The 19,742-nt window shown below is 33.5% G+C and overlaps 1 protein-coding gene across 2 annotated transcripts in view; it reads left to right on the forward strand.

Moving 5' to 3' along the window:
- The window catches only part of LOC141340909 (STE20/SPS1-related proline-alanine-rich protein kinase-like), a 97,636-nt gene extending 84,179 nt beyond the window's left edge, over positions 1-13,457 (forward strand). For both annotated transcript variants that reach the window (XM_073846025.1, XM_073846024.1), the window contains 2 exons: positions 3,949-4,013; positions 13,383-13,457. In XM_073846025.1, the coding sequence (XP_073702126.1) occupies positions 3,949-4,013; positions 13,383-13,457 (140 nt within the window). The remainder of the gene's footprint in view (positions 1-3,948; positions 4,014-13,382) is intronic.
- The last annotated feature ends 6,285 nt before the right edge of the window (positions 13,458-19,742 follow it).

A 19,742-nucleotide genomic window follows, 5' to 3' on the forward strand; every position in this document is an offset into this window, starting at 1 on the left:
TTTTTTGATTTAAGTAATATTTTCTTGAAATAAAATAAATCTTAAATAAAAAATTAAAAATACTGAAACAAAAAATGTAAATAAAAATATAATATAAATAATAATAATAATCATAATAATTGTAGTAGTAGTAAAATATCATAAAATACAGTTATTTTTAACTGCATAAAAAAGCCTTAACTGTATTGAACAAGTCAGGTCTATTTTTTATTTTATTATTTTGATTTAAATAATATATCCTTGAACTAAAATAAATGTTAAATTAAAAAAAATCCAATTAATTTTAAATAAAAATAAATAAAAACTATTATATTTGTATGTTTTAATATAAAAAATAGTACATAAACATGAATTAAAAATATGAACAAATATTTGAATGACTTCTGCCCATTACATCAGAGCAGCTCATAATGTTTCTAGCCATGTAATGGAGCTCACACCGGCTTCATCTGCAAGGAGAAAATTGCAAAAGGAAACAATTCCAGGGGTCATTAGTTCACTAAACATGCAGAGCAATATGCTAGATACAGATAAGATGAGTGGCTCAGCTCTGAAAATGATGTCCATGCATCAGTAACCATATAACTGCAGCAATTATTGCATGTAGTTAACACTAGATTTACTAAACCTGCGCAAATTTGCGTAAAATCCCTGGACCTAACACCTACAAGCACCCTGCTGAGATTTCCACAGGCCTTTTGTCCTCCTGCTTTTGTTGTGCAAATACACCCATTACCTGTGAGGCCTGGCACATTTGCATTTTTTTACTCAGAGTAACTCAGATCCAAGGCAGGCCAAACCTCTGTGTGTAACAAACCTTTAGAATTGCCTGACGTATTTATACAAAAGACACACATTCACAATATATGGATACACAAGTCTGTTTTATTTTTATACATATGTACATACTTTTTTTTTATACATACATATTTATTTTATATAAGTGTTTCAAACTTTGCAGAGTTTGCAGACCCAGTGTCCATTGTCCCTGCATTTGGCACAGGTGAATTTTTTACATGTTGCACAGGAATACCTGCTGCGATTCCTGTTGCAGCTCTCTTGCACCTGGCACTGTGTTGTCTGTACAGTCCCTGGCACAGCAGCTTCAGCAGCCTGCCTCTGTGCCAATATTTCCTTCTGTTGCATGAATCGGCAACGAAGTTCCTTTGCTAGAAGACTCAGAAACAATCTTCTTTTGCCTGTCCACCCAGTACATGCCTTGTACAAAATGTAGGCATTCACCGCCGCTAGGTCCAGCATATTGTAAAAAACTGCTACTGGCCACCTGCGTGTTGCTGCTCTTACCGAATACATCCGTGCCATTTGGTCCAACACGTCTACACCACACTGTAAAAGTAGAGAGAGAGAGAGAGAGTCATGAGTATATGTGCTTTTTTCTATAGGTCTGTATAGTACACATCAGAAAACATTGTAGTACTGGTGTAAAATTATACACAAATTCACATACCTTCATGTGGTTATAGTCTGTTATCGTGTTGGGTTTCCTCTTTCTGCCATCACCGATCGTCACGTTTTGGTGCATGGAACTTAGAACACACACAGTCTTCTTTTTTTTAGGGGCATAAATTGTCAAGGAGACACTGCCACTTCTAAGCACTGAAGTGGAGAATACCTCTCGCTGTGCAGTGTCTTTTGCTAGTTGAGGAAGTTCACGTCGGACTTTATTCATCGTGCCCAGTAGCGTTGTTTGACGCTGCAGCAGTCTGTGCGCCAGTGACAGTGAAGTAAAGAAATTGTCCGTTGTGACATTTCTCCCTTTATCCAAAAATGGCTCCATCAGATTCATGACCACATTCTCTGCCAGCCTCTCTCCCTTCTGACGACTGGGGTCCTTTCCCAAGTAAGGAGATGCCTTGCAAACATATTTGGTCTCCAAATCCGTGGCCATCCAGAACTTGATCCCAAATTTCTTGATCCCAAATTTGTCTGGCTTGGTTGCAATATACTGTGTGAATGGACAACGTACCTTGGTAGGGAACAGCTGTTCATCTATGGTCATGTGTTCTCCTGGAGTGAAACTCTCAGCACAGTTCTTGTTGAAGCGTGTCCAGATGTCGGAGATCGCAGCAAATTTGTCTGTCTTCACCCGTTCTGCCCGCGTGTCCTTGTCATCAAATCGAAGGTGTTGCATAATTGAAATGAATCTATCTCGGGGCATTGTCTCTTTGATTACAGGCACCAGAAAGCTTTCTGACCAGCAATCCACAATGGCACCAACGGGACACATGATTGCTCTTACAAACAGAATTGAAATGAATGCCATCAGTTCATGAATTGCCAAATTCCAGTCTGGCTCTGTTCTGCGGGCTTGGTGGACCGTGCACTCCCTGATGGTCTGCAGCATTCCCACGTCTAACAGACAAAGGAAGCTTTGGAGCACGCTTGTAATTGTACGCTGTCGGAAGATAAACAAATAGAGAATGGTAAATTTACATGAACCTCACTCTAAATGGGTTTATATAAATATCATATGTACTATGGTAATGACAAACCTTAGCAGACTCTGTGGGTCCAGCTTGCGCAGTGAAGCATGAGTGATTTGCTACTGCGCTGGGTATTCCAATGTCCTCCTCTGCCCACACAGTGCCGTCTTTTGCCGTCTGAGTCTTACAGGGCTTCCCAGTACTACGGTGTATCTTCCGTGGAGGCGTGTTGTGGTTTTGTTCCGTCTCCTTTTCTGATTCTTCTGAGGAGGAGTCAGAGGCCTGCTGGACAAATGAAATCTCTCCTCCATCAGAGTCAGCTTCGTCCATTTCCTGAAGCCGGGCCAAAGCCTGTTGTGCGGAGAGGTTCTTCCTGCATGGCAGTGATACGGAGTCCATCCTGATGTGTGTTCTCAAAAATGCGAAGAAGAAATGAATCTTCCACCTGAGTCGGTCAGCTTTTGCCACTCCCTTACATACACAGTCACAATAGATAGAATCACACCTTTTGGCCACCTCTACAGCATTCATATGTTGTGAAAAGCCGGCCTATTTGCAGTACAGTGTCTGCCATACTGCCATCAATGCCATGGCAATGGAATGCTGCCAAAGTGCCAATTGCCCTCCCATTGAAATTGGTTGCCCCTTGATTACAGTATTGGCCTATCATCATTTGCGATGTCATTGGAACACTGCAAAAAGTGCCAATTGCCCTCTGATTGCCCTCTGAGTTGCACTGTCCACATTTCTGCAGTGACAATGCAGATTTTCCACTTGTGGGACTAATATAGACAGATCAGAGGTGAACCAGGAACTGAGGGGCAGCTTTTTTTATGGTTGTTGTTTTTTTTTTTTTTTTTTTGCTATTTTTTTACATGAACAGGCAGAGGACAGAGCATATGAAAGCTGGAGCGATCACACAAAAAGAAAATTTGCTTTTGGTGTTATAATTCAGTGATGTGTTATAATTCTGTATGTGTACGAACATGTTTGCACACATTTTTTTTATAAATAAAACAGTTGTGTTCCCATATAATGTGAATATGTGTCTTTAATATTTGCAGGTCAGTCAATGTGTTGAATATTTTTTATAGATATGGCAGGCATTTTTGAAGGTTTCCATGTCACACAGAGGTTTGGCCTGCCTTGAGTTACACTGAGTAAAAAAATGCCAATGTGCCAGGCCTCACAGGTAAATGGGTGTGTTTGCACAACAAAAGCAGGAGGACAATCGAGCTGAAGAAGTGTGAAAATCTCAGCAGGGGTGATTCACACCTCAGGACTTTCACCAAAAAATAAAAAAGTCAGTAATTCTAGTGTTAAGATTCACGGCTGCACACAATTGGGCTAGTGGCCTTCGGGGTAATTTGAGTTGGAGACCTCTGCTTCAAGCCATTTCAGAGCCATCACATGAATGCTGAGATACTGAGCATCTAGATATTGTTTGTTTAGCTCTATCGCTCAATCCTAATGTCAGTATCTTTTTCTACATGTGTTTTCCCAGTGGCTGCTAACCTTCAGAAGATTGTAGAAGACCCAATTACCTATAAAGTATTGACCTTTAAGTTGGTAAGTATTCAGACGCTAAATGTCACATCTTGCAGGATTCCCATGATTCAGGAAAACCTGGGAATATCATGGCCTGGAAAAATAATGGAAATTAATTGTAAAATATACATTTAATTTCATTTGCTAGAAATTGCTCTTTGTGGGTGCAATCTCTATAAAGTTATTTTTAAAAATTCAATGATTTAAAATGATTAAATTATTTCAATGATTTAAAATTATTTAATATCATTGAAGTGCACCTTTTTTAAATATTTTGAATTTACATTTAATTTTCTATTTTTAATTTCAGTTTAGTAATTTAGTTGTGTGTTTATTTATAAAAAATCATTTAATTTAACAGTTATTTTCTTTAAAGGAAATGCTACTTCAAATTAAACTTGTTCAATACACTTGAGGATTTTTTTAATGCAGTCACAAATAGGATTTTATGCTATTTGCTATTACCTTAATTTTTTTTTTATTCATGTTAATTTTTATTTTTTATTTGTCTTTTAGTTATTTTATTTTTGAAAAAAAAAATATTTGTATATGTAGTTTTTATAAATTTTTACTACAGTTTTAATTGAGAATTAAATGAGAAATTTTGCTTTGGAAACTTGCCAAAATAAATTATATATTTATAAAATTGATATAATTGTAAGATATATTATATATTTTATTATATTATAATTATTGTTTTTATACATTTTTTATTATAAAAATAATTGTGTGTGTGTGTATATATATATATATATATATATATATATATATATATATATATATATATATATATATATCTCTAACTATAGAAATATTGAATAAAAATATCTGTTGCAATTTATTTCAGTATCATGAATATAGTTTGTCTTTTATAGTTTTTGTAAATATTTTGAATTGGATTTTATTTTTATATTCTTTAATATAGTTACAAATAACTGGATTTTATATTTACTATTAATATTATTACTTTTTATTATTATTGAATTTCCTGTTTTTATTTAAAATTTCATTTTGTTTTGTAATAAAAATGTTTCTAGCTAGTTTTTTAAAATTATTTTTTATTTCAGTTTTAGCTGAATATATATATATATATATATAATATATATATATATATATATATATATATATAACTTTTTATGTTTTTCTTTTATTATTATTATTTTAACAAAACTAAGATAACTATAGAATTATATGTCTGCTTCAATGTTATTTTAATATCATTGATATCGTTTATCTATTATAGTTTTTGTTAACATTTTTAATTAGATTTTTTTTTCACATTTTTAATAGAGTTAAGAATAACTGGATTTTATTATTTACTATTATTATCATTTTTAAAGTCAATTTTTTTTTTTTTTTTTGAGATTTTTTAAATAATTTTCTTGTGTTTTTGTCTTTTAAGTTAAAAAATATCTACATTTTGCATTGGAACTTGCTGAAAAAAAATAAGTTTAATTTTTTATATATATATTTTTATTAAATTTCAGTTACATTTATATGTTAAGTAGCGTAAATGTTTTTAATGGTTTTCGTTAACTATAATAAAGTTTATAGTAAACTTGTCTAGTGTAATTAAGGCCATTCCAACTTTTTTAATCCAGTTATGAAAAACTGAAAAAGACACGGAAAGTCCAAAAAGCAGCTTGATTTTTCATATGACACTGTTTATTTTTCTCATTCTGCACTTAATATGCACGCTGTGTGTCTCTCAGGTCCCACACAGCCGTTCATTCATTATTTGCTGGAATCACGTCTTTGACAGCATAATGAATTTTCATTACATAATTCCTTATTGATTACTCTGAACACATGACAAATCTGAGAGAATATTAGGAGAGTGTTTAATGATGCCTTTTAATGCTTTTAAAAAAATGACAGAACTGGGATATTCTGGCAGATACATGAATACACGAATTAAAATGTCATCGAGCGTTCTTGTTAAACGGATATAGATGAAGAAAGGAACGCATTAGACCACAGGATCCTGTAGGAGTATCTGTTCATATTTCTTCCGGCCTTTTATATTTCAGTCTTAGTGGAGGATTACAGACAGATACTGTATTGCTGATAGACTTTTAAGTGGACGGTGTTATATTGGAGAGGATGACGTTTTGCAGCGTTCTCAAGAATCTTTTGATGGGATCATGTGTGAATAGATGTTTGATGTAATGTGAAGTCCACTACAGTGGTATAAAAGATATAGTTTACTCTAAGATCTGAGAAAATTCTATTTACTTGCCCTTTAGTCGTTCGATACCACAGAAGAGTGTATATACAACATTACTGTAGTTCATAGTGGCTGAAGAGCGGACAATGGAAGCAAATGTTTATATCACAATATCTGAACTAAAAATTTGTTGATTATGGTATATATCACAATATTATGACATTTTGGTGAGGTATTGAAATATAAAAGATTTTAAAATAAAGTTGTAACATTAAAGTACAGTTGTATTGTGTGAGAATAATCGCAAAATAGGCCTTTTATGAGAATTAAGTCTTTCAATTTCAAGAATGAAGTCATCTATATTTTGAAAAATAATTTTTATAAATATTTTAAACATTTCTTTAATACTTTGTTTACCCTTTATTATTAGTTTGTAGTATTATTATTATTATTATTATTTTAATAAAACTGAGATGCCATCATATAATATACACATTTTTATGAGGAAAAAATATATATTTTATATTAGAATAAATATTTTAAGTGTTTTTTTAACTATAAAAATATATTATATAACAATACGTGCTGCAATGTTAATTTAGTTTCATTGAAATAGTTGATCTATTATAGTTTTTGTTAATATTTTAAATTAGAATGATTTTTCTATTTTCTATTGTTTAAAAATTTTCATTTAGTTGTAGTTTTAGTTATTTTAGTACTTTACTTTTAGTACTCACTTTAGCAACTAGCTGAATAAAAATGGTAATGTTATATTACAGTTTTTATAATTTTATTTTATTGCAGGTTTTTATGGTTTTAGTTTATAATAATAATAATAATAATAATAATAAAAGTTATATAAATATCTTTGGATCTAAATTAAATATATATATTTATATATATTATATAATTTAAAAGTACTTTAGTATCTATTAAAACTGTTGAATTTCTTGATATAGTCTGTATTCGAGACTTAATTCTTGTATTTTTTTACTTTATTTTATTTTAACAATGTCTTTTTTAGAATGTATTATTATTATTATTATTATTATTATTATTATTATTTTAACAAAACTAAGATGCCATCTTATGATGTACACTTTTTTGTGTTTAAAAAGTTTTAAAGTATTGTATAAAAATACCTGTTGCAATGTTATTTTAGTATCATTGATAGTTTATCAAATAAAGATTTTGTTAAAATTTTGAATTAGATTTTATTTTTCCATTTTCTATTTAAAAAAATTAGTTTTAGTTTATTTATTACTTGAAATAAAAGAAATGTCACTTTCGCAACAAGCTGAATAAAAATGTTAATGTTATTACAACTATTTTTATCATAAATATAATTGTATTATAATATAAATTAATATATAATAAACGGTTTAAAAGTACTTGATTATCTATTAAAACTTGAATTTCCTGATATAGTCTGTATTTGAGAATTCTTGTTTAGTTTTTTTTGCTTTTTTTGTTTGTTTTTTTACTTTATTATTTTTAAACAATTTTCTACGACAATTTTTTTAATGTAATATTTTTTTATTATTATTATTTAATTTATTATTAGTACAAAACTAAGCTGCCATCATATGATATAAAAAAAATTCAGAAATATTGTATAAAAATACTTGTTGCAATGTTATTTTAGTATCAATGATATGGTTTATCTGTTACAGATTTTAATATTTAAAATTATAATTTATTTTTCTATTTACTATTTCTATTGTAACTTAAAATTTATTATAACTTATTATAACTTATTTCAACCAAATTTTGAGATTTTATTCTCCAAAAACTTATTTGAAACCTTGAAAGTAGACACTTTATTTACATTTATTGTGCTTTCTATGGAAACAAAATTGCTTTTGTAAGTATCGTAATGTCTTTGATCTACACAATATATAATAGTAAGCATTTGTAATGGATCAAAATCTTTAATCAAAGTTGTCCTAAAGACAAAACAATACCCGTTTTTGTCCTAGGACTACTTTTGATCCACTTGAATGTTGACTACGGTATATAACAATTTAAAATGATTTTATTATCTATTAAAATGTCCCTTTTTTTGAACAGTGAAAGTTTTGTTTTTGTTTACCATTTAGTTTATTTATTTGCCTCTAGTGGTTGTCAGATTGTCATGTTTGAATCGAAATCCAGTGTACATAAGATCTAGCAGCCGTTGCATAGTAAAGAGCTGTGTAAACAGGTTTGGAACAACATGATGGTAAGTAAATAATGATGATATTTTCATTCTTAGATGAACTATTCCTAGGAAACACTAAGCGTTAAGGGCAGGTCCCAGTGGACTGGCCAATACGGCGGCGACGGCTGTGTTTAATCACTCCGTTAGATGGAGCCGCGAGTTGGCGGTAAACAACATCTGCGCGCTAGCAGTCGGCTCATTCTGCTGCGGCCTTTCGCAGAGAGCTATTTCCACAGCATCTGCCAGCTCTTACCCTTAACTTCACCCTCCGACCCTCCACAAAGCTCCCAGAATGCATTTCTCACTCGCACCTGGAGTGTTTTGAAATCACATTAGGAAGTGTGGAGTTTTATTGTTTAATTTGAGCTTGAGCGTCCCTGGAGAGAACTTCACATCATGATTAGAAAACAACTCTGAGAAATGCGCACGTGTAACGGGAACGCGGCGGCGTGTGGGGAATACTCAGGCGGATCTCGTTTACTAATGTCACTCCTGACTACACTGTGTGCAACTCAGACAATTAGGCTGCTTGAATATTGAACCGTGAAGAAGACTTATGTTTGCGGTTGCAGGCTCTGTGTGGCTTGAGCGTAACATTTTACACGCATTAGAGCTGATGCTGAACGCTGAAAATACATTGATTTTAGTGGTGCATTGCAAGGGCTTGTGAAAGTGATGTGTCTTGTAAACGAAAGTTGGTCTTGTTTTCCTCATACAAACTAATATGGTTTGTGAATAAGCCACACATTTTTAGTTTGATAACTAAGGTTGTGATTTTAGTCGCACTAAAGTTGGTGTTTACTTATAACGTGAGCATGCTAATACCTGTTGCTTTTAAATAAGTAGTGACTGCACAAATTTTTTTTAATTATATTATATTTTAAATAAAATAAAATATATTTTAAAAAATTATATATATATTTTAGAATTTATCATTATTATATATATTCTTTGTTAATTCAATTTTATTTTTTATTTTTTATTAATAGTCAAATTATTGCTTTAGGTAATCTAGATTATATTAGGTAATCCACACAATATTTACTATATATATAAATCAAGTCAATTTAATAGTCTTTAATAATTTGTTTTAATTTATATATATATATATATATATATATATATATTTAAGTCTATAATAATTTAAGTAATATAATATTTAAGTCAAGTCAATTCAATAGTCTTTAATAATTTGTTTTATTTTATATTTATTTAATAGTTTTATTATATTATTTTAGTTAAAATATATATATATATATATATTAGTCAAATTATTGCCTTAGGTAATCTAGATTGTCACACTATATTTACTCTATTATAATATATATGTTTCATTTTATTTATTTTTATTATTTTTTTTACAAAGTCAAATTGTCACATGTGGTAATCTCAATTATGACACATTTTATTATTTTATTTTATTTTTTTTAATAATAGTCTTATTTATAAAAAAATAGCTTTATTATATTGTTTTTATTAATAGTCAAAATATTGCCTTAGGTATTATTATTATTATTATTATTATTATTACTATATTATAATATATATTTTTAATTTAATTTATTATTATTGTTTTTTTTTAAATAAGTCCAATTATAACTTTTTTATACCAATTACTTTTTTACTCCAATTTATAAATAAATATTATTTTATTTATTTTTATTTTATTAATAGTCTTATTTATTTACTAGTTTTAATGTATTATTTATAATACAGTTTATTTATTATATATAATTTCTATATGAAATAAATGAAATAAAATGTGGCATAATGGAGATTCTCTTTTATTAATAATCTTATTTATTTATTTGTTTGTTTAATAGTTAATAGTTTTTTATTTTTTGTTTTAAATAAAAAAACATCTATCTTCATTTAATTATATTTTATTTGTTTATTTTATTTTAGCTTTACATAACTGTGTATATACTGCATATATAGAGACAAATGTATATATAATTAACAATTTATAATTTAACACAATTAAATGCAAATAATATTTTTAAAATTAAAGTATATTTTTAAATTAAAGCATATTTATTTTTAAATTGTGTGTGAGTGAGAAATGTAAAAACATGACAATTTTTAAAAATGTTTTTACATCCCAAAAAATAATATTTGACAATACATTTGTGAAGTGTTATCCTTCCTCTAGAGATAGAGGAAAAATAGTAGTAAAAATACATGTTCTGCATGTTTCTGTCATTAACCTATAAATAGCAGTCTTACATTTGACTACAGTAAGTGCTCAAACACATGCACACACAGTGATACAAGTAGTACTTCCTTCCTCTCTGAGTAATTCATAACGCTTCTCCCAGGAGAAATGTGAGTTACGTCAGTGAGGAGTTTTATGGTCAGACCTCTCCACGGGTCACAGTCCCTCTTATTTAGCAGGAGCGTGATCTCAAGCCCGTATTTCACGGCGGTGTTTTATAGAGAGAGCAGACGTTCACTAACATATGAATACACACACAAGACCCCTGTAACATCACACACATACACACCTCTGTCTAAGATCAGTCGTCTGACCCTGAGCGGCTGATAGTTTCTGTGTCTCCTCCAGAGAAAACGAACAAGCGATCGATTTCCTCCAGACGCTCGGGCTGGTGTTCCCTGAGATAAGATGATCTGCTCTCTGCCCAGCGCCGCTTCGTCATTAGACTCTTGTCAAAGACCAAAGTAGGGTTGTCGCGATTCGTTGATTCGAATCGACTATTTGATTTTTAAAAATCCTTATTTAATTTTCCCTGCATCGACTAACCATCAAAATACCGGAAGTGGCACATTTCACAAATGAGAGTCCATGAAACGCATTATTAGACTGTTTCCTAAGGCTGCAATATATATTAAACCCATTTAAAAATCATAATTAAGCATAATTGTGAATTTACAAAGGCTACGATTCAGTTAAATAAATATATGCGTTGCAGGTTTAATACATGTGCGTCAATTACGAAGCTCTGTTCGCAGGAACCGTCATCATTTATATGTGTGGAGCGTCTCAAACGCCATTTCTGCATGTTGTTTTGAGTTTGGGTTTATTATAACGTTCATCTAGGAACGCAACGTGTGCCATTTCATCGGTTTTGTAAGGTAAATCATTTATAAACCTATGCAAACTCAGAAGTGTTAATCACGATTTCAAAATAAAAGTTTAAGCCCTCACTCTGAGTTTCCACGTTTCCACATATTCATTAAATTGCTGTGGCTATGGCATTTCTGTGGTAAAGATATGGCTAAATATTAAAGATGAAGTACTCTTTATTTTCCACTAGTGCCTTGCGATAACCAAGGTTTTGTTTTAATTTATTTGGTTTTATTGAAATCTTATTATGCCATCATTATTATATTATATTATAAAGTTTATTTTTAATTTTTTGTATCAATTATTTTACTTTATTTTTATTTTTTTATTAATAGTCAAATTATTGCCTTTGATAATCTAGATTATGCCACACTCTATTTATTATATTATAAATTATATTTTATTATTTTTAAACTCAAATTATTAATTATATCTCCATTATGCCACATTTTATTTTATTTTATTTTAATTTTTTATTATTTATTAATAGTCAAATTATTGCTTTTGGTAATCTAGATTATGCCACACAGTATTTATTTATTTATTTATTATATTATAGTTTATATTTTTATTTTATCTTATTTTATTATTTTTTTACTCAAATTTTTGCATGTGGTAATCTCCAATATGCCACATTTGATTTTTCTTCATTTTATTTTATTTTATTTTATTTTGTTTGATTTTATTTTGTTTGATTTTTTTATTAATAGTCAGATTATTGCCAGATTATTCCCCACTGTATTTATTACATTATAAATTATATTTGTTTATTTTATTGAATTTTTAACTCAAATTATTGCATGTGGTAATCTCCATTATGCCACATTTTATTTTATTCCACTTTATTTTATTTTATTATTTATTTTACTTTATTTTATTTATTGCTAAATTATGATTTATATTTTATTTTGATTTATTTTATTGTTGATTTATTTTTTCAGTAAATCGCAATTTATTGCATGTGGTAATCTCCATTATGTCACATTTTATTATCATTTATTTTGTATTAATAGTCAGATTATTTCAATCTTAGATTATGCCATATTGTATTTATTATATTATAAATTATGTTTTTATTTTATTATTATTTATTCACTCAAATTATTGCATGTGGTAATCTCTATTATGCCACATTTTATTTTATTTTATTTTATTAATTTAATTTTTTATTAATATTGCCTTTAATAAATATTGCCTTTAGCAATCTTATATTATGACACACTGTATTTATTATATTAGAAATTATTATATTTATTATATAGAAATTATATATATATATAATTTTTGTTTTGTTTTTTAAACTTATTGTTGCATGTGGTAATCTCCATTATGCCACATTTTACTTTTACTTTATTTTATATTATTTTATTAATAGTCAAATTATTGCCTTTGGTAATCTAGATTATGCCACACTGTATTTATTATATTATATTATATTTTTATTTTATCTTATTTTATTTATTTATTTTTCTTTGGTATGCCACACTGAATGCCAGATTTTATGTTGTTTTGTTTTATTTTATTTTATTAATATTCTTTATTTATTAAATAAATTATACATTTATTTATTTATGTATTCAATAGTTAATTTCCATTATGCCACATTATCTTTACTATATTAATTCTACTTTATTTTTTATTAGTCCCAGTTATTAATTAGTTATTTATTTATTTTAGTCAAATTATTGCCTGTGGTAATTTAAAATATGTCACATATTCTATTATTATTTTGTTTTTATTTAATTTCATCCTGCTTTATTTTTTTGCTAAGCGGCAAATTATTTTCTGTAGTAGCCTACATTATACCACCAATCCTGAAAACAGCTTAACACGTTTAACTTGGAACATTCCTTTAAATAACGCTTCAGCAATCACCCCGACTGTGATTTGTTTCAGCTGCATTAACGTTCATTTCTTTCTTTGTGTTTGTGTCCCCAGGCGTCTGGTTGTGACAGCACAGAGATCCCAGATGAGGTCAAGTTGATTGGCTTTGCACAGTTGAGCGTCACCTGATAGCATCTCATTACCACAGCAGAGGGAGAGCAGGAGGACGGAGAGACCGAACGCCGCAGGAGAACGTCGCTACCGCATTCAAGACCTCTGCTGCAAAAAACTCCCACCTCCTGCTCCCATTCAGGTTTTCCTTTTCCTCCCGAATCACCTGCCTTCTTCCGTGAATGTTTGCACCTGTTCAATCAAACGCAGCGCACTTATTCAAACACACACACAAACACTCTCGCCCTCATTCCCAAACGCTGGATGCCTTTCACCAAAACATTCCAGCAGCCATTTCCCAGAATTCAAAGCAGGAGCCCATCATCTCAGGAGGCAATAGCTAGTGAAACAAATGTTTTTTTTTTTTTTAATTATTATTATAATTATGATTGTCATTGTGTTACCTCTAAGCTCTTGCCGTATTATTATTATTGTTATTATTCCGAAAAAAATGCCTTTCATTTCATGTGATAAGAGTAGCGCAGAATGTAGACCACAAAACTGGTGGAGACGTCTCTCTCTGAATGTAAAAAGCACATTTTCATTCTGAATGTTAACACATTCGAACTGTATTGTACATAGACCTTCTGATGTCGAAAAAATAAGGGAATATTTTGTTTGTTCAGTTCTAGCTCAAAGAGTACGAGAGCAGAGAACCGAATGCTGCCATGTGCAAACGTACTGCTTTCTTTTTTTCGGGACAGTGTTGATGCTTCGACGCTAGAGGTGCCTTGTTTTTTTTTTTTTATCCGTGCCTAAGAAACGTAAGTTACAAGCTTGAAGCCGTTCGGCTGATGCTGAGTGGGAAGAATGCTGCAGATTCGTCAGCAGATTCGCCTATAGTATTCTCACCTTCGGTGGCTCGCGTTGAAGTTAACAGCTGATGCACTTTGATTTCATGTGGTGCGATGTACATGCACCTGCGGCGCTTAGACCCTACCTAACTATCCAGATTTAACCCGTTAAAGGGATAGTTCACCCAAAAATTTAAATCAGCCCATCCTCAAGCCATCCTAGGTGTATATGACTTTCTTCTTTCAGATGAATACAATCTGAGTTACATTAAAAAAATGTCCTGGTTCGTCCAAGCTTTATAATGGCAGTGAATGGGTGTTGAGATGGTGAAGTATGGATATTTGCATCAATTCACTTCAGAAGGCCTTTATTAACCCCCTGGAGCCATGTAAAGCACTTTTTATTCCAAGTTTTATAATGGTGGTGAATGGGTGTTGAGATTTCGAAGTCCAAAAAAGTGTATCCATCCATGTTAAAAAGCAGGCACGTGCACACATAGACATCAAAGGGGGCTTGAGCACCTCAAGAGAAAGTGCCCTTTTTTTGGGGGAGTTTTTTTTTTAATGAAAATATATAATGTGTTTAATGAAAATATATATGTTTTTTTTTTTTTTTGTCAGTTTAGAAAGTTAAAGTGAGAGCAGTTTTGGGATAGCGATATCTTTATCTTATATTATTTGCAGAAGATGTGAACTAATTTCCCTTTATTTTTTATTTTTTTTTGTCGGTTTTTATTAATACTGGCAACACTGCATCACGGGTGTTGTGCCCATTTTCGACCCCCTGGAGCCATGTAAAGAACTTTTTATAATGTTTTAAAATGGTGGTGAATGGGTGTTGAGATTTTGAAGTTCAAAAAAGTGTATCCATCCATATTAAAAAGCACACATAGACATCTAAGGGGGCTTGAGCACCTCGAGAGAAAGTGCCCTTTTTTTCTTGGGAGTTTTTTTTTTTTTTTAATGAATATATGTGTGTGTTCGTGTTTGCGCACAGCTTTCCCTGTCATACAGATTAAAAAATCAAAAATTGTCTTTCTCCTCTCCAGGTCTCCATGCAGCACAGAATTTACAGATAATTATCCAAAAAAAAAAAAAAAATGCAAATATAGTTAATTTGTCTTCCTAACATGGCCATAGCCAGCTAAGAGGTCACTGGAGTCCGGACCTCGGTACATTTTTCATGTTTAAAAATAAAATTTGTTGTCTGAATGACTAATTTGCAGTTTGAAACTCCTCATATAAGGGTCTACATATAACAAAGTTTAGCCAGTTTCCAAGAATGATCGTTGCGATGCTAGTGGAGTGAACAAGGCTTGAGAGAGTTGTGAGTGAGGGCGCGGGCGGAGCTGGATTGGATTTGTCTTTTCCAAATCCAATCCTTTTTTTTATTTGAAAGTTTAGAAAGTTAATAAAGTTGGAATTTGCAGTTTTGGGATAGCAATATCTTTATCTTATATTATTTGCAGAAGATGTGAACTAATTTCACTTAATTATTATTATTATTTTTTGTTTGTTTTTATTAATATCTGGCAACACTGCATTGCGGGTGTTGTGCCCATTTTTGACCCCCTGGAGCCGTGTAAAGCACTTTTTATGATAGATGGATGCACTTTTTTAAAAAAAAAACAAGTCCTGGCTCTTCCCAGTTTTATAATGGTGGTGAATGGGTGTTGTGATTTTGAAGTCCAAAAAAGTGTATCCATCCATATTAAAAAGCAGGCACTTGCACACATAGACATCAAACGGGGCTTGAGCACCTGCCCTTTTTCTTCCTCGAGAGAAAGTGCCCTTTTTTCGTGGGAGATTTTTTTTTTTATGAATATATGTGCGCTTCTGTTTGCGCACAGCTTTCCCTGTCAAACTGATTAAAAATTGCCTTTTTTCCCCTCCAGGTCTCTGTGCAGTTGCACATTGCATGCAGCACAGAATTAACAGCTAATTATCCAAAACAACAAAACGCAAATATAGTTAATTTGTTTTGCTAACATGGCCATAGCCGGCTATGAGGTCACTGGGGTCTGGACCTCGGTACATTTTTCATGTTCAAAAATAAAATTTGTTGTCTGAATGACTAATTTGCAGTTTGAAACTCCTCATATAAGGGTCTACATAAAACAAAGTTTAGCCAGTTTCCAAGAATGATCGTTGCGATGCTAGTGGAGTGAACAAGGCTTGAGAGAGTTGTGAGTGAGGGCGTGGGCGGAGTCGTGTTGCCAGATCCAGTTATTGTAAGTGTCTTTGGATTTGTTATTTCCAAATCCAAATCCAATCCTTTTTTTAATTTGACAGTTTAAAAAGTTAGTAAAGTGGGAAGTTGCAGTTTTGGGATAGCGATATCTTTATCTTATCAGAATCAGAATCAGAATCAGAATGAGCTTTATTGCCAGGTATGTTTGCACATACTAGGAATTTTTTTTTGTGACAGAGCTCCACAGTGCTACAGAATGACAGTGACAAGACGATACATATTATAAAAAGAACAATATAGAGGTATACAAGACAGACAATGTGCAAAAATAGCAAAGACATTTGAATGGAAGTAAGTATGTGCTTTAAATAAATAACGGAAAAATGAATAAAGAATGTATAGTGTTGTATGTTCCACGATCAAGTGTTCATGAGATGGATTGCCTGAGGAAAGAAACTGTTTCGGTGTCTGGTCGTTCTAGTGCTCAGTGCTCTGTAGCGCCGACCGGATGGTAACAGTTCAAAAAGTGAGTGTGCTGGATGTGAGGGGTCCAGAGTAATTTTGGCAGCCCTTTTTCGTACTCTGGATAAGTACAGATCTTGAAGGGTAGGGAGGGTTGTACCAATGATTCGCTCAGCAGTCCGGACTATCCGACGTAGTCTTCTGAGATCAGAATTTGTAGCTGAGCTGAACCAGATGGTAATTGAAGTGCAGAGGACGGATTCAATGATGGCAGAGTAAAACTGTTTCAGCAGTTCCTGTGGCAGGTTGAGCTTCCTCAGCTGGCGAAGGAAGTACAGTCTCTGCTGGGCCTTTTTCACAATGGAGTCTATGTGAATGTCCCACTTCAGGTCCTGGGAGATGGTATTGCCAAGGAACCTGAATGACTCCACTGTGTTTACAGTGCTGTTCATGATGGTGAGTGGGGGGAGAGCAGGGGGGGTTTTCCTGAAGTCTATGATCATCTCCACAGTTTTGAGCGTGTTGAGCTCCAGGTTGTTATGACTGCACCAGACAGCCAGCTCTTTTACCTCCTGTCTGTAAGCAGACTCGTCACCGTCCATGAGGCCGATAAGTGTGGTGTCGTCTGCAAACTTCAGGAGCTTGACAGAGGGGTCTTTGGAGGTACAGTCATTTGTATACAGGGAGAAGAGCAGTGGGGAGAGGACACAACCCTGAGGGGCGCCAGTGCTGATAGTACGGGTGCTGGATGAGAATTTTCCCAGCCTCACTAGCTGCTGCCTGTCTGTCAGGAAGCTGTTGATCCACTGACAGACTGATGTGGGCACAGAGAGCTGAGTTAGTTTGGGCAGGAGGAGGTTTGGGATGATAGTGTTGAAGGCTGAACTGAAGTCCACAAACAGGATCCTCACATAAGTCCCTGATTTGTCCAGATGCTGCAGTATGAAATGTAGACTCATGTTCACTGCATCATCTACAGACCTGTTTGCACGATAAGCAAACTGCAGGGGGTCCAGTGAGGGTCTGGTGATGTCCTTCAGATAAGCCAGAACCAGTTTCTCAAACGACTTCATGACGACAGATGTTAGCGCCACAGGTCTGTAGTCGTTAAGTCCTGTTATTTTGGGTTTCTTTGGAATGGGGATGATTTCAGAACGTTTGAGAGAGGCGGGGACTTCACACAACTCCAAAGACCTATTGAAGATCTGTGAGAAAATGGGTGCCAGCTGATCTGCACAGGTTTTCAGACAGGCTGGTGTGACACCGTCAGGGCCTGGTGCCTTTCTTCTTTTGTTCTTTTTGAAGACCTTGCGTACCTCATCTTCACTGATTTGAATGGGAGTTGCAGGAGTGGGGGAGAGGGGTGATGTTGGAGGTGTAAATGGTGTCTTTTCAAACCGACAATAGAACTCGTTCAGATCGTCTGCCAGTTGCTGATTCTGCAAAGTGCTGGGGGATGATGTCTTGTAATTGGTGATGTGTTTTAGACCTTTCCACACTGATGAAGAGTCACTGGAATGAAATTGGTTCCTTATCTTTTCGGAATAATTTCTCTTTGCCACTTTGATCTCCTTTTCCAGTGTGTATTTGGCCTCTTTATACAAGACTTTGCCCCCTTTCCTGTAAGCATCATCTTTGACATGACGAAGCTGTCTGAGTTTTGCAGTGAACCATGGTTTGTCGTTGTTGTAAGTTAAGCGAGTCCTGGTAGGAATGCATAAATCCTCACAGAAACTGATATATGAAGTAACAGTCTCTGTAAGCTCGTCCAGATCAGTAGCAGCAGCTTCAAAAACACTCCAATCAGTACATTCGAAACAGGCTTGTAAAGCCCGCTCTGTTTCGTTGGTCCATCTCTTTACAGACTTTGCTACAGGTTTAGCAGATTTAAGTTGTTGCCTGTAGGTTGGTATAAGATGAACCAGGCAGTGATCAGAAAGTCCCAAAGCTGCCCGTGAGACAGAGTGATATGCATTCCTTATTGTGGTGTAACAGTGGTCCAATATATTTCTATCTCTGGTCGGACATGTGATGTGCTGTCTGTATTTTGGAAGTTCACGGGAGAGATTTGCTCTATTAAAATCCCCAAGAATGATTAAAACAGAGTCCGGGTGTTGTTGTTCTGTCTCTGTGATGTGATCAGCGAGTTTCTGTAACGCCAGGCTCACGTGCGCTTGCGGTGGAATGTACACACTCACGAGAATGAACGAGCAAAACTCTCGCGGCGAATAGAACGGCTTACAGTTTATGAAAAGCGCCTCAACATCAGAACAGCATATTTTCTTTAACACTGTTACATCTGTACACCACCTCTCATTGATGTAAAAGCACGTCCCGCCGCCGCGCGATTTCCCCTCTGAACAGCTGATATCCCGGGAGATGAATCGCGCTGTCCGGTATAGCCGCGTTCAGCCAGGTTTCCGTGAAACACAGAGCAGCAGAGTGTGAGAAGTCCTTATTTGTCCGGGAGAGCAGAAGGAGTTCGTCCGTTTTGTTTGGTAGAGACCGGAGATTTGCCAAATGTATGCCTGGCAGTGTCATCCTGAATCCACGCTGACGAAGCTTCACGAGCGCGCCGGCGCGCTTCCCCCGCGTCCTGCGCGTCCTGCGCGTCCTGAAGCCTTTGGTAAGCGCCGCCGCTCCGCCAACTATGATGTTGAGCAAAACGTCCGAATAATCAAAAACCGGTAGGAGATTTTGTGGTATGTTCTGCCTAATGTTTAGCAGTTCATCCCTTGTAAAACTGATCGTGTTTGCAAAACAAAAAACAGGAAAAACGAACAAAAACACTAAAACAACTGGAGAGCTAAGCACAGAGGCTGCCATTCCCGGCGCCATCTTGTTCTTTTGTTCTTT

Source organism: Garra rufa, chromosome 8 (genome assembly GCF_049309525.1).
Source record: "Garra rufa chromosome 8, GarRuf1.0, whole genome shotgun sequence".
Lineage (NCBI taxonomy): Eukaryota > Metazoa > Chordata > Actinopteri > Cypriniformes > Cyprinidae > Garra > Garra rufa.